At 41.6% G+C, this 13,014-nt stretch overlaps 1 protein-coding gene across 6 annotated transcripts in view; it reads left to right on the top strand.

Annotated features, from left to right (window-relative positions):
• The first annotated feature begins 2,887 nt into the window (after nt 1-2,887).
• LOC122554978 (ribosomal protein S6 kinase alpha-3) overlaps nt 2,888-13,014 on the top strand; it is a 127,048-nt gene continuing 116,921 nt past the window's right edge. For 2 of the 6 annotated variants that reach the window (XM_043700467.2, XM_043700466.2), the window contains exons 1-2: nt 2,889-3,343; nt 4,877-4,975. In XM_043700467.2, coding sequence (XP_043556402.1) covers nt 3,284-3,343; nt 4,877-4,975 — 159 coding nt within the window. In that variant the 5' untranslated portion in view covers nt 2,889-3,283. Of the gene's footprint in view, nt 3,344-4,876; nt 5,018-13,014 lie in introns of all 6 variants that reach the window. The other 4 variants (XM_043700463.2, XM_043700462.2, XM_043700465.2 and 1 more) reach the window with 3 other exon arrangements.

Below are 13,014 nucleotides of genomic sequence, written 5' to 3'. Positions count from 1 at the left end.
AGCAAAATAAATTATTATTAGTTCTCAGGACTATAGCTGCTGTCACGGCCAAAATTTATTGACCATCACTAAAGGTAGTGAGGGCGGTTAAGAGTCCATGAATTGGCCTTTGATTGGAATCACTAATCAGTCAGATACAAACGGTAATTTCCTTTGCTAAAGAATAGTGATTTCAAATTGTAGTATTATCCATCAATTTTTGACCAAGTAATATGGTATAAAATTGTTTTAAAATAGCTTTGGCTCACAATGGATTTTATTACTGTTTAATGAATCATTGACATGATAATTAGATTACTGAAATCCTGTAATAATCCATTGGCATTAATCCAAGGTATCATTTTTTTGAAACAATGGAAAAAAACTACAGAGGAGATGTAAATGTATTCATCCATGTAAAGGTACAATTTATACATTTGGTTACATATGATCTGGAAGATCTTCTAGTCCCTACCCCTGGACTGGGGGACCCAGGTTAAGTGAAAAAAAATTAAGAATGTTTAATGGCTATGCATATTGTGAGTGTCATGTTCAACTGACTGTATATCACGTGTATATGAAGCAAAGCAGCTAAGTCTCCTAGGTAACATTCTTTCCTATATCACCATTATTTGGGCATTATTTATTTCACATCAGTGGGATTTTGCATATCACCAGTGACTGCCATTTTAAAAGTTGCACTTAATATTGCTCAAAAGAGAGACACTGTCAAAGGTTTTAATCTCCCACTCATCGGAACAAATGCAAGATTTTAAACAATCTTGACAATTTATGGTGGAGAAAACGGTAGTAATTTATTGGCAAATTGACTGTGATTGACTGAGGAATTGCTATGGCAAAAGTAATAGAGTCATAAGCTTCTGGATAATCCACATGAGAAGCATGGCTTGAAATACTTATTTGCAGAGAAAAGGTCCTTGTATTCTAGCAAATGTAAATGTGCCATATTATGAGCTTGATTGGTTAGCTCGTCAATATACTTATTGCCACATTCAGAAGTGGTCAGCACCACTCCAGATCTCTCTTCTTCTGCCCCCTTTCAAATTTCACTATTATTATATTTGCACTATTCTCATTCTTTGTAACAAAATGCAGTATATTTGTGCCTATTCCATCAGCCTGACTATTTTCTCTGAAAAGCCCTGAAGAAGGGCTTATGCCCGAAATGTCGATTCTCCTGTTCCCTGGATGCTGCCTGACCTGCTGCGCTTTTCCAGCAACACATTTCCAGCTATTTTCTCTTTAATGAAAACAGGAAAGATGAATATGCTGAACTGGACAGGTATCATTTGTAGGGAACAAAGCAGGGTGAACATTTAAGGTTGATGACCTTGGGTTCTGATAAAAAAGTCTTTGAATTGAATGGTTAACTCTGTCTAACCATAGATGCTGCCTGACCTGCTTGGTGCTTACAGCATTTTCTGATTGCGTTCAGATTTCCAACTTGTGTGGTATGTTACTTTTGTATATTATTTTTAAGCCCATTACTATGTTTCTGTTACAAAATTGTTTGCTGCACTTCCAAGGTCTTTCATTTGCAAAAATGAGCATATATATTCTGCACATGGAACAAGTGTCAACTAGGTAATTTCTGAGCTCAAAGGTTGTGAATGTATGTTCTATTGTGAAGACTTCAGCATAAAATCTACACAGACTTGTTAGTTCACTCCGAAAGGAATGCTGCATTATGATGTCTTTCAGATGCTATGTTAACCCAAGGCACTATTTGTCCTTTTAGGAGAATATAAAACATCCACTTGCACAATTATAAACAAGATCCAGGCATATTCCCTGATGTTCTGGCAATTCTGAACCAACAGCTAACATCACAAAAATTGATCAGATCATATGTCATGGTGTGTGTTGCAAATTGACTGACATATTTCTTATAATACAACTGAGACTACAGTTCAGACGTATTTAAGTGACGACAGTGCTTTACGCTCTCCAGTGATCAAAAGAGTGCTGCAGAAATGCATCATCTTCTCTATATGTGCACCTTTATACAGACATGTTATACATGCATTAGTATGTGTCTTGTGTTTTTACAAACATATACTGTACATTTGGGCTCAATTTCAATTCAGAATTCTGCACGCAAAAAATGAGAACACCCCATCTTGTGTTGCACTGTCGCAGGTATACATGGTAACCTTTCTCATCATAAATGTGTGCAAAGACCTTTATTCATGCATTTTATATATGAATAAACAGACCAATATTATTTAACCCAACAGCATAAATGCATAGAAATTGTTTAAAATGTGCATTTTTGGTTAGAATATAATGATATCACCAATGAACGCAATGAGTCAAAAAAATCCAATCTGCAAATGGCTGGCAAGAAGGACTATAAATGCTGAACTTTTACTTTTATTTCTTTATTCTTCTAATTTATAGCTAAGATTTTCTACCTAGGCAACGCTGAACCTAGCTTTATAAGAACTGTAATGGTGATCATTTAACTTTTTAAATTTTTTTTTCTAATTTATACCTGAGATTTTGTGCCTAGCTATCTCTCTACCTAAGATGGCACCAGAGGTTGCGATGTCGTACACTTTTCGCTGTACTCATGTATCCCCGTAGTTGAAGACACGTGTCATTCAACCTAATTCTAATTGTCAAGAGTGCTTCCCAAACTCCACACTTTGCTAACACAATGGGTAAAAGCGTGTTTGAACGTGCAGACCAGGTGTTCCGGAAGTGGGTGGTCTGTGCTTCCACTTAGCGTTCGATTCACCTGGCTGCCCCACCGATTGGCGGACGACGGTGGCCCCGCCCCAGCACCGCGCGTAGCCACGCCCACCACCCTGGCCCCGCCCCAGAGCGGCTGTCGTCAGGGTGACGCGCGGAGCCTCGCTCTGACCCACAGGTAGTGCGGCGAGTGATTCGGGGCGGGAGGGGGGTTGAAGTGAGGGAAGTTTCGCCATATTGTTAACGGAAACAGCGGCGGCTGCCGAGATTCACGGCTGGCGGTTTTGCTCCTGAGGGTGTGGGAAGGCAAAGGGCGGCGGGGACGACGACGACGTCGGTAGTAGCAGTGGCTGCTAAGCTAAGCGAAGCTAGGCCAGGCCTCGGGACAGTCGGGCTCGCTTCAGCCCCCTGTGCCTGTTCTGGCGGGTGAGCCCCGGTTGAGCTCGAGCCGTCTGGGTGCCCAGCTCGAGCTCCCGCTCGGCGCGTCCCCGCTGCCCCCATCCCCCCTCCCCTCGACGTCCCGTCGTTCCCGGCGCGCTCGGTCCCGGCGGCGAGGCTGACGGGCGCGCGGTCGGGTCCGGCTGCGAAGATGCCGCTCGCTCAGCTGGTGGATCCCTGGCAGAAAATGGCTGTGGAGAATGAGAAGGAGGTAAGCGGACTTGGTAACTTTTTCACCCGAAGGACAACGCCGGGCCTTCTCTCCCATTTATTTCGATCGAGCGTCCCCGTCCCTCTGTGCAATCTGACACCGTTGTGAGCGGATCTGTGTGTGTGTGTCGGGGTAGTGAAATGAGTTTAGATCAAACTCTCTTTTTTTTGTCCTATCGTGTCTCTTGTCTGTTTATAACTTGGCTGCACTCCTTGCTAACCGGGCTTTCCCAGGTCTGGAGACATGTCGGGTCAAGTGCTACGCTGCTAAGAGCTGAACCGAAGCCAACTGTATGGTCTCATCTCGAGTCTGTCAAACTTCACGTTTCGCGTTTTCACTTGAGCATTTTAATTGCGATTTTGGCTCTTCAGGTGTTGGTTTTTCTCCCTCGTTTTGTGTGTTTTGCCTTTCATCCCATTTCTTGAAATATTAAAGTGAGAACCTTCTCTCCAGTCAACAAAACGAGCTGCGCTTGAAAATGATTGGGCAGGATTTAGGTCTGAACTTTTAATATTTGCCTTTGATTTTTGTCCAAGTGTTTGTCACGGGAAGTATCCCGAGCCCATTTAAAACAAGTCTTTCTTTGAAATAGCTGCAAAATTTAATTTTTGTAATTTGCTTTAGGACGTAGGGTCTCATTTTAAAAAATCATATCGTTGATCAAGTACTGAATCTTGTCAGCTTTTTTTAATTGTTAGATCTGTCCAAAGTTTACTTTTTTCAAGTTTTCTTTTGCAATTTGATCTATGTAGCTGACATCCCTCCTTATCCAAACAATATACAATTGATCAACCACATTGGGGGTTACTTGGCATGTCTCAGTTTGAGAGTTCTGTAATTCATATAGAAACTTAAGGCAAGATCTTTGTATTATAGGACTGTAGATTTGAGGTCTAGGAACAAAATACTGGTGTTTTATGTTTTAAGGAGTAAATGCTGTTTGTAACAATCAAGCAGCACATCAAAACAATTGTCAAATTGTGAACTTTAATGGTTTTTTCACACTGTGTCAACCATGTGATAATGGTTGCTAGTAATAGGTAACCTTGATATTGTTAGTCAGCGATACAATGCTTTAGGTTTTTAATGAAATTTTGTACGTTGCTCAATATAAGTTGCTTTAAACTCACTGGCTGCTATCTTGTGTTCTTGTATAATTTATTTGCAAAACTTTAAGTAAAGCCAAATTCCAAGTGGTATGCCACTCAAAGCTGGGAAAAGGATTAACGTGAATTATGTTTAATTTGTGACTAAATTTAGTATTATGTTGCTTGTCCTCAAACACAAGGCTGTTGCATTTGTGGGTTTGCAAAATTGTTTTCTGAACCTCTTCTGACTTTCGTACTGTTATAAGCAGTACCCAACTTAAGCATGAGTATCAGAATGCCCACAGCATCTGCAAATATGAAAATGTAATACCCCCTTTTAAATACACTTGGTCTATCAGGATTTACCTGACTGTATACACTTTGCCTGAAATTGTTCACCAGATTTTAAGAGATGAAGTTTTTCCTCTATTTTCTTGCCTCACAGTCACCATCGTTTCCCCTATGTAAACCTCTCCACAGCCAGAAACCAACTGAGGGCCCAAGCAGGGGCACTGCACTACGTGACTTCACCACTCGATGTCAGGCTAGTATTGCCACACAACATAACAGTTCTCTACTGTATGAGGTATACTTTGGAGTATTTCTCTATCAAATTTGCATTTATTTACAAAGAAATGAGTGGGAGTGATGTATTAATACACAATAAAAATTCTAAGATGAGTGCTGGGAATTGTTGGCATTTTACAGTAGATGAGTTTCTGTTTGGATTAATTGGATCTGCAGATAATTATGTGGGGTGGGGGTATTAAAATTATGAAATCATTGCCCAGGTACCATGCTAGTATGTGCTGTTATTGAGGATGAGTAGAATATTGACTTAGGAAATGGACAATTTCTACTTGTATTGCTCATTGCATTGCAATACAATTTGCAGACATGGGGAGAACGTGTAAATTCCGCAGTCACCCAGTCATAGAATCATAGAACTCCACAGTTTGAAGGCAGGCCATTTGGCTCATTGACCACCCGCTGTCCTGAAAGGCACTCCACCAAGACGTACCCACAATGTATGGTATCAGATTTAAATTAAAACCTGCAGATCTCTCAATGTTGTTCATAAGGATTCTCAGAGTTGCCAGCTGATGGTCGTAGTTTAAAAAAAACTGTAGGTTAAATCCTCTTACCTGCATTTTGTAAATTCTGGTGATACTAACTAGAGGGTATAATTTTTCTGCTGACCTGTTTGACATTGAAAGCAAGTTTGGATTATGGGTTCTTGGACGTTTTTTGACTTTTGCAGTGCCTTTGCTACTAGAGCTTGTCAGAGTTAGGAATTCTGCAGTGAGTAGTTTGCCTCCTGACTGTCAACCATCCGAAGTATATAAATCAGGAGTGTGATGGAATACTCCCAAGACTTGCAACATTAACTAATTGGATGACTTTTATTTGTATGTATCCAGCCTGTCATAATCATATACATGTCTATATCCAACCTTTTGCTTCGAGGGCATTAACTCAAACCTCTTCAACCTAGCTAAAACCTGCTAAATATCTTCTGCACTCAGAGTCATAGAGATGTACAGCACAGAAACAGACCCTTCTGTCTGATTCGTCCCTGTCAACTAGATATCCTAAATAAATCTAGTCCCGTTTGCCAGCATTTGTTGCCATATCTATCCTTTTAAATGCTGCAATTGTGCCAGCCTACTCCTCTTCCTCTGGCATCTCATTCCATATATGCACCACCCGCTGTATGAAAGAATTGCCCCATAAGTCCCTTTTATATATTTCCCTTCTCAACTTAAACTTATTCCCTGGTGAAAATACCTTGTCTACTCACCCTAACCATGCCTCGCGTGATTTTATAACCTCAAAGGTTATTCTGTGTCCAACACTCCCAGGAAAACAGCTTCTGTTTATTCAGCCTCTACCTACAGCTGAAACCCTCCAACCCTGGCGACATCCTTGTAAATCTTTTCTGAACCCTTTCAAGTTTCACAACATCCTTCCTAGAGCAGGGAAACCAGAATCGCATGCAGTATTTCAATAGAGACCTAACCAATATCCCATACATCTGCAACATGACCTCTCAACTCCTATACTCAAGGCACTGACCACTAAATGCCTTCACTATCCCATCTACCTGTGACTCCACTTTCAAGGAACTGAGAACCTTTGTCAGTAACACTCCCCAGGACCTAACCATTAAATGTATAAGTCCTGCCCTGATTTGCCTTTTCAAAATGCAGCACCTCACGTTTATCTAAATTGAACTCCATCTGCCACTCCTCGGCCTATTCGCCCATCTGATCAAGATCCCATTGTACTCTGAGGTAACTGTCGCTGTTCACTACACCTCCAAATTTGGGTTCATCTTCAAATTTGCTAACCATACCTCTTAGGTTCACATCCAAATCATTTATGTAAAATGACAAAAAGCAGTGGGCGCAACGTCAACCCTTGTCGCACCCTGCTGGTCACGCTGCCTCCAGTCTGAAAAGCAACACTCCACCACCACCTTCTGTCTTCTACCTTCAAGCCAGTTCTGTATCCAGATAGTTCTCCCTTATTCCATGCGATCTAACTTTGCTAACCAGTCTACCATGAGGAACCTCGTTGAACACCCTACTGAAGTCCATATAGATTATGTCCACCACTCTGCCCTCAACAATCCTCTGTTATTCAAAAAACCCCATCAAGTTCATGAGACATGATTTCCCATACACAAAGCCGTGTTGACAATCCGTAATCAATCCTTGTCTTTCCAGATACATGTAACTCTGTCTGCAGGATTCCCGCCAACAACTTGCCCACCACCAATGTCAGGCTCAGTGGTCTGTAGTTCCCTGGTTTTTCCTTGCATCTTTCATAAATAGTTGCACCACGTTAGCTCACCCTCAGCAAGATGCCCAGAAATCATTTCCCTAGCTTCCCACAGAGCTGTACGGTACACCTGTTCAGGCCTCAGATTTATCTACCCTAGAGTTTTAAGACATGCAGTGGCACCATCTCTAATATAGGCATTTTTTCAAGATGTTACTATTTATTTTCCCACATTCTCTATCTTCCATATCCTCACATTCTCTATCTTCTATATCTTTCTCCACAGTTAAATATTGATGCAGAATGCTATATATCTCCATATCCTGGAGTTCCACACTTAGGTGGCTTTGCTGATCTTTAAAGGACCCTAATTTCTCTCTAGTTACCCTTTGGACTCTCCTTAGCCCTTTTTGCCAAAGCTATCTCATGTCCCTTATTCGCCCTCCCGATTTCCATTTTAAGTATACTCCTGCATTTATACTCTTCTAGGAAATCCTTCAATTTCTGCTGTATATATCTGCCATATGCTTCTTCCTTATTCTTGACCAAGACCTCAGTTTTCCCGTTGATTCTTCCAACCTTCATAAAACCCGAGTGACCTGAGCCTGGATATATTATTCAGGTTGTAGCTGAACTAGAATTTTATGGTGGTTTAGCATAATTTCTCTGTTTTGGTGCTCAGTGTCCCCAATAATGAAGCTTACAGCCCCATATACTCTGCTAATCTGCACATGTCTCTGTTCTTGTACACCCTTTTAGAACTGTACCATTTAATTATTGATTGCCGCCTTCTTCCTTCTGCCAAAATGCAATATTGCATGCTTCTTTGCATTAAATTCTGACTTGTCAAGTTCATTCTGCCAATCTATCTCTGTAATTAATTGGTATTATCCTTACTGCCAAATTTGGTGAATAGTCAAGGTCTTTTTCCCAGGGTAGGGAAGTCCAAAGCGAGATGGGGGAAGATATAAAAAGAACCTAAGTGAAAACGTCTTTATGCACAGGGTAGTGTGTGTATGAAGTGGAGACTCGTACAATTACAACACATTTAAAAGGCATTTGGCTGGGTATATGAATAGGAAGGGTATAGAGTGATATAGGCCAAGTGCTGGAAAATAGAACATGATGAATTTGGGATATCAGGTCGGTATGGATGAGTTGGATTGCATGGTCTGTTTTTGTGCTGTACATCTCTATCTTTTCTGACTTTTTCATATCACACATTGATCAAAAAGTAGTAGTCCTGGCAATGACCCTTGGAAGACCACTGTCTATCATCCTCTAGTCGAAGTCAACCTTTTGCCATGACTTGCTGATTCCTGTACAGAATCAGTTTACATATACAGTCAATTTACACAAAACAATTTTAGTAACCAATCTAAGTTACGTGACTATCGAGTGTGTAACCAGCTTTTTATGTGATACTTTGACAAGTACTTTCTAGCAGAAATATAGTCTGTCCAGTGCATTTTCTTGATCAATCTTTTCTGCCACTTCAAACATTCAAATAGATTAGTGAACACAGTCTGTCTTTACAGATCCAGACTCCTGCCTTTAATAGACTTGAACATCTCCAAGTACCTGTAATTTTCTTCTGATTATTGTTTCTAAAACATAGCCAACATTGGGGTTTGACTGCCTGGATGCGTTGAAAAAGAATATCCTTACTCCCTTTTTTGAACAGGGGTTTCACATTTTTCCACTCTGTGGTCCTCTGGCACCTTCCAACGTATTTGGCCAAGGTTAGAAGATTATGGCAAGATGTCCTATCTCCAACTCAACTTCCTGTAGTAGCCTGAGATTTTTCTTTTTATTTACTTGTGGGTGGCCAGCATTAATTGCCCTTCCCAACTTTCCCATGAAAACATAGTGGTGAGTTGCTGCCTTGAAAAGTTCCAGTCCATGTGTTGTAGCTCAACCCAAAATACCCATTGATTTTGACCAGGGATAGTGAAGGGTACATTTCCAAATTAGGATAATGAGTGGTTTAGAGGGGAGCTTGCAGGTGATGGTGTTCCCATTTATCAGCAGTCCTTGTCCAACTCAAAGGTTGAATCCTCCAAACCTTGGGTCCTCCAATGTTCATTGCTGGGACCACTACTTTTTGATCAAGAAGTTTGTGGATGTGGTGCCAGTCAAGCGGGCTGTTTTCTACTGGATATTGTCAAACTTCTTGTGTTGTTGGACCTGCACCAATCCTGGCAAGAGGGCAGTATTTCACCATACTTCTGACCTGTGCCTTGCAGATGGTGAACAGAGTTTGAGGAGTCGGGAGATTAGTTACTTGCTGTAGTATTTCAAGCTTCTGACCTATTCTTGTAGCCATTGTATTTATGTGGCGAGTCCAGTTCAGTTTCTCGTCAAAGGTAACACAGGATGTTGACAGTGGGGGATTTGATGATAGCGACACCACTGAATGTCGTAGGGCAGTGGTTAGGGTTGTCTCTAAATTGTAGATAGTCATTGCTTGGCATTTGTGTATGAGAATGTTCCTTGCCACAAGTAGGCTGAAGTCTGGATTTTGTCCAGATCTTCAATATCTGAGGACTTCTGACTGTTGCTGAACGTTGTACAATAATCTGTCCTTCGGATGGAGGGAAGGTCATTGACATAGCTGAAGATGTTGGGCCAAGAACACTACCCTGTGGAACACTTGCAGAAATATCCTAGAGCTGACATGACTGGCCTCCAGCAACCACAACCATCTTCCGAGTGCCTGGTATGACTCAAGCAGTGGGGAGTTTGCCCCCTGATTCCCATTGCTTCCAATTTTACTAGGGCTCCTTGATGCCACACTTGGATGAATGTGGGCTTGATGTCAGGGGCTGTCACTTTCACCTCACTTCTGGAATTCAGCACCTTTGTCTATGTTTGAATTAAATATAATGAGGTCAGGAGCTGAGTTACCCTGGCAGAACACAAACTGGGCATCAATGTGCAGGTGGTTGCTGAGCAGGTGCTGCTTGATGGCACTGCTAATGACACCTTCCATCACTTTACTAATGATTGAGAGAAGACCAGGGTGATAGTTGGCTGGGTTGGATTTGTCCTGCTTTTTGTGTAAATTACCTGGGCAATTTTCCATATTGTTGGGTGGATGCCAATATTGTAAGTATTGAAACAGCTTGACCGGGGAGCACAGGTGTTCAGTATTATTGCTGGAATGTTGTCAGGCCCCATAGCCATTGCAGTATCCAGTGCATCCAACAGTTTCTTGATATCACATGGAGTGAATAGAATTGCCTGAAGACTGGCATCTGTGCTGCAGACCAGTGGGGGATCATCAATTTGGCACATCTGGTAGTGGTTGCTATGAATGCTTCAACCATATCTTTTGCACCTTTGGTGTTGGTCTCTTCCATCATTGAGGGTATGGATATCTGGGAGACACCACTTCCAGTCAGTTGTTTAGTTGTCCACCATCATTTGAGATTGGATATGGCAGATCTGCAGAACTCAGATTTGATTATTGGTTATGGGATAGCTTAGGTCTATCAGTTGCTGCTTCTGTTTGGCAAGCAAATAGTCCTTTTTGGTAGCTTTTAGGTATGCCTTATGCTGCTGGCGTTCCCTCCTGCATTCTCCATTGAACAAGGGTTAGTCCTCTGGCTTGGTGGTAATGGTTGAGTGGGGGATATTCCAGGTCACAAGATTGCAAATATTTGTTGGAGTACATTTGTACTGTTAGCCCACAGTGCTTCATCCAGTCATGAGTTACTAGATCTGTTCGAAGTCTGTACCATTTAGCATGCCATTCGAACCAGGCAATGCAGTGTGTGGTCAGTCTTTGTGATATTCATGCCTATTTCACCTGTCCCTTGCTGTTACTCCGACTGACAGATGATTCTTCGGTTTGTCTAATGCAGTATGCCACTTTTTAAACTCTATCTTTCCTAGTCTCATTTTCCTTTTCACTACTTCAATTTGCCATAAGTAATCACTTGAAGCAGTAAACTGAGGGGCATTGTTTGCCCTTGTTGTGTCTTCATATTTTCTATCTTTAGTCATGTAAAGATCCATCGGTTAAATTCACCAACTTTTCCCTCTTGTTGGGATGTACCTAGCCAGCACCTGATACATCTCTCCTTAAAGATCCCCTCTTCTTCCTTTACAATTTTTGATTCCTCTAAGGGTTCTATTTGACCTTAGGTGGTATGTAGTTCTCCCATTGAAGTTAGCTATGTTCCAATTTAGAAGTCTACTTTTAGGTTTCTCTTCCTTGTCTCCCTTGCTAATCGAAACATTATGATAATTCTTACCCAAGTATCCCTCCCCATACAATTAGTTCTTCTCATTCCCGAGCACCATATCCAACAATGCCGCCTCCTAATTGGATTGCGAATATACTGCAGTGTATTCAAGGAGTTTCTTTTGAAATTCCTCCCCAACTTTTCCTCTCTGTAGTTCTTGCATATCTTCGATTTCCCTGTAGATGTGCCCCTCTACTTCAATGTTATCATGCCCTTTCTCCTTTTCAGTTCTGAGAAAATGAACAGTTTTCCTACTCAAACACAATCCAATCCCTCGGAGATTTCACAAGTCTTTCTCATTTAGTGTTTACCACCCTATTGACCATTTCTCCCTCCCGATTGTAACAGTCACCCAATTAATAAGTATGTTGCCTTATCTGGATGCTCCTCCCTGTAAAATGATTAGATTAGATTACTTAGTGTGGAAACAGGCCGTTCGGCCCGACAAGTCCACACCGACCCTCCGAAGAGCAACCCACCCAGACCCTTACGTTAACTCCTTCACCTAACACTACGGGCAATTTAGCATGGCCAGTTAACCTAACCTGTACATTTTTGGACTGTGGGAGGAAACCGGAGCACCCGGACGAAACCCACACAGACACGGGGAGAATGTGCAAACTCCACACAGTTGCCTGAGGTGGGAATTGAACCTGGGTCTCTGGCGCTGTGAGGCAGCAGCAGTGCTAACCACTGTGCCACCCACTTATTATTTAGTTCATTGCGAAACTGCTCTTGTCCCTGTGCACATGGGCGATCGTTCTCTGTCCCTCTAGGGCCCGGAATAAAAATGGAGGCAAAACTATACTGTGTCTCTGAGCATTTTGCTTCAACTGAGTGAGTGGTGGGGGGAGGGGATCAGAGCTGCACATTGCTCATCTAAACACAATGAAGAATTTTTGTCAGAATTTGGAACTGTAGAGCTAGGTATTGACGATGGGAACTGACCGCATGTTTGTGGCTAACAATACCAAGTGGCATCATTTAAATGAACAGTGGGAAGCTAAGAAAAGTGGCCTTGGATATAATGGTCTCAGCTGCAAGGGCTGAAGGCATTGTTGTGGATATTCTATCTTGAATTATATTTGGAATCAATTGAAGTCTTGCAAATTGAACTGAACAACAGAATGGAGATATTTATTAAAGAATCTTTTTCAGTTAAGAACCTGAAGAGCAGCTAAAGAATTTTACAACAGTGATAATGACAGGAAATGTTATGCATGATTTTGGTTAAGATTGTTTTAGTTCAGTGGATGAACCAAGATGTCCCTTTGGAGCACTAAAAATCATCTGTTCATTCCTCTGCCCCTTAGCATGTCAGAACAATATTAACTAAAGTCAAACAGAAATATGACTACTGCAAGAGTGCATTGTCCATTCTTGGACCTGACTTGTCCTTGGTTAATTGGAGAGTGTCTTTCTGTACCTTTTCATTCGTATGCTCCTATAATGGAAATGATCTTTTAGGATCGTTATCATGAAGAGTTAACAACTGGAAACTTTCCATTTCTCCCACCCATTGAACTTCCTTGACTCATGGGTTTGTCCC

The sequence above is a fragment of the Chiloscyllium plagiosum genome, unplaced genomic scaffold, assembly GCF_037043375.1.
Source record: "Chiloscyllium plagiosum isolate Xiang-an unplaced genomic scaffold, Cpla_swu_hap1 HiC_scaffold_12, whole genome shotgun sequence".
NCBI classification, from domain to species: Eukaryota; Metazoa; Chordata; class Chondrichthyes; order Orectolobiformes; family Hemiscylliidae; genus Chiloscyllium; species Chiloscyllium plagiosum.
Note: the sequence above shows the minus strand (reverse complement) of the source record. Positions and strands in the feature narration are given on the sequence as shown.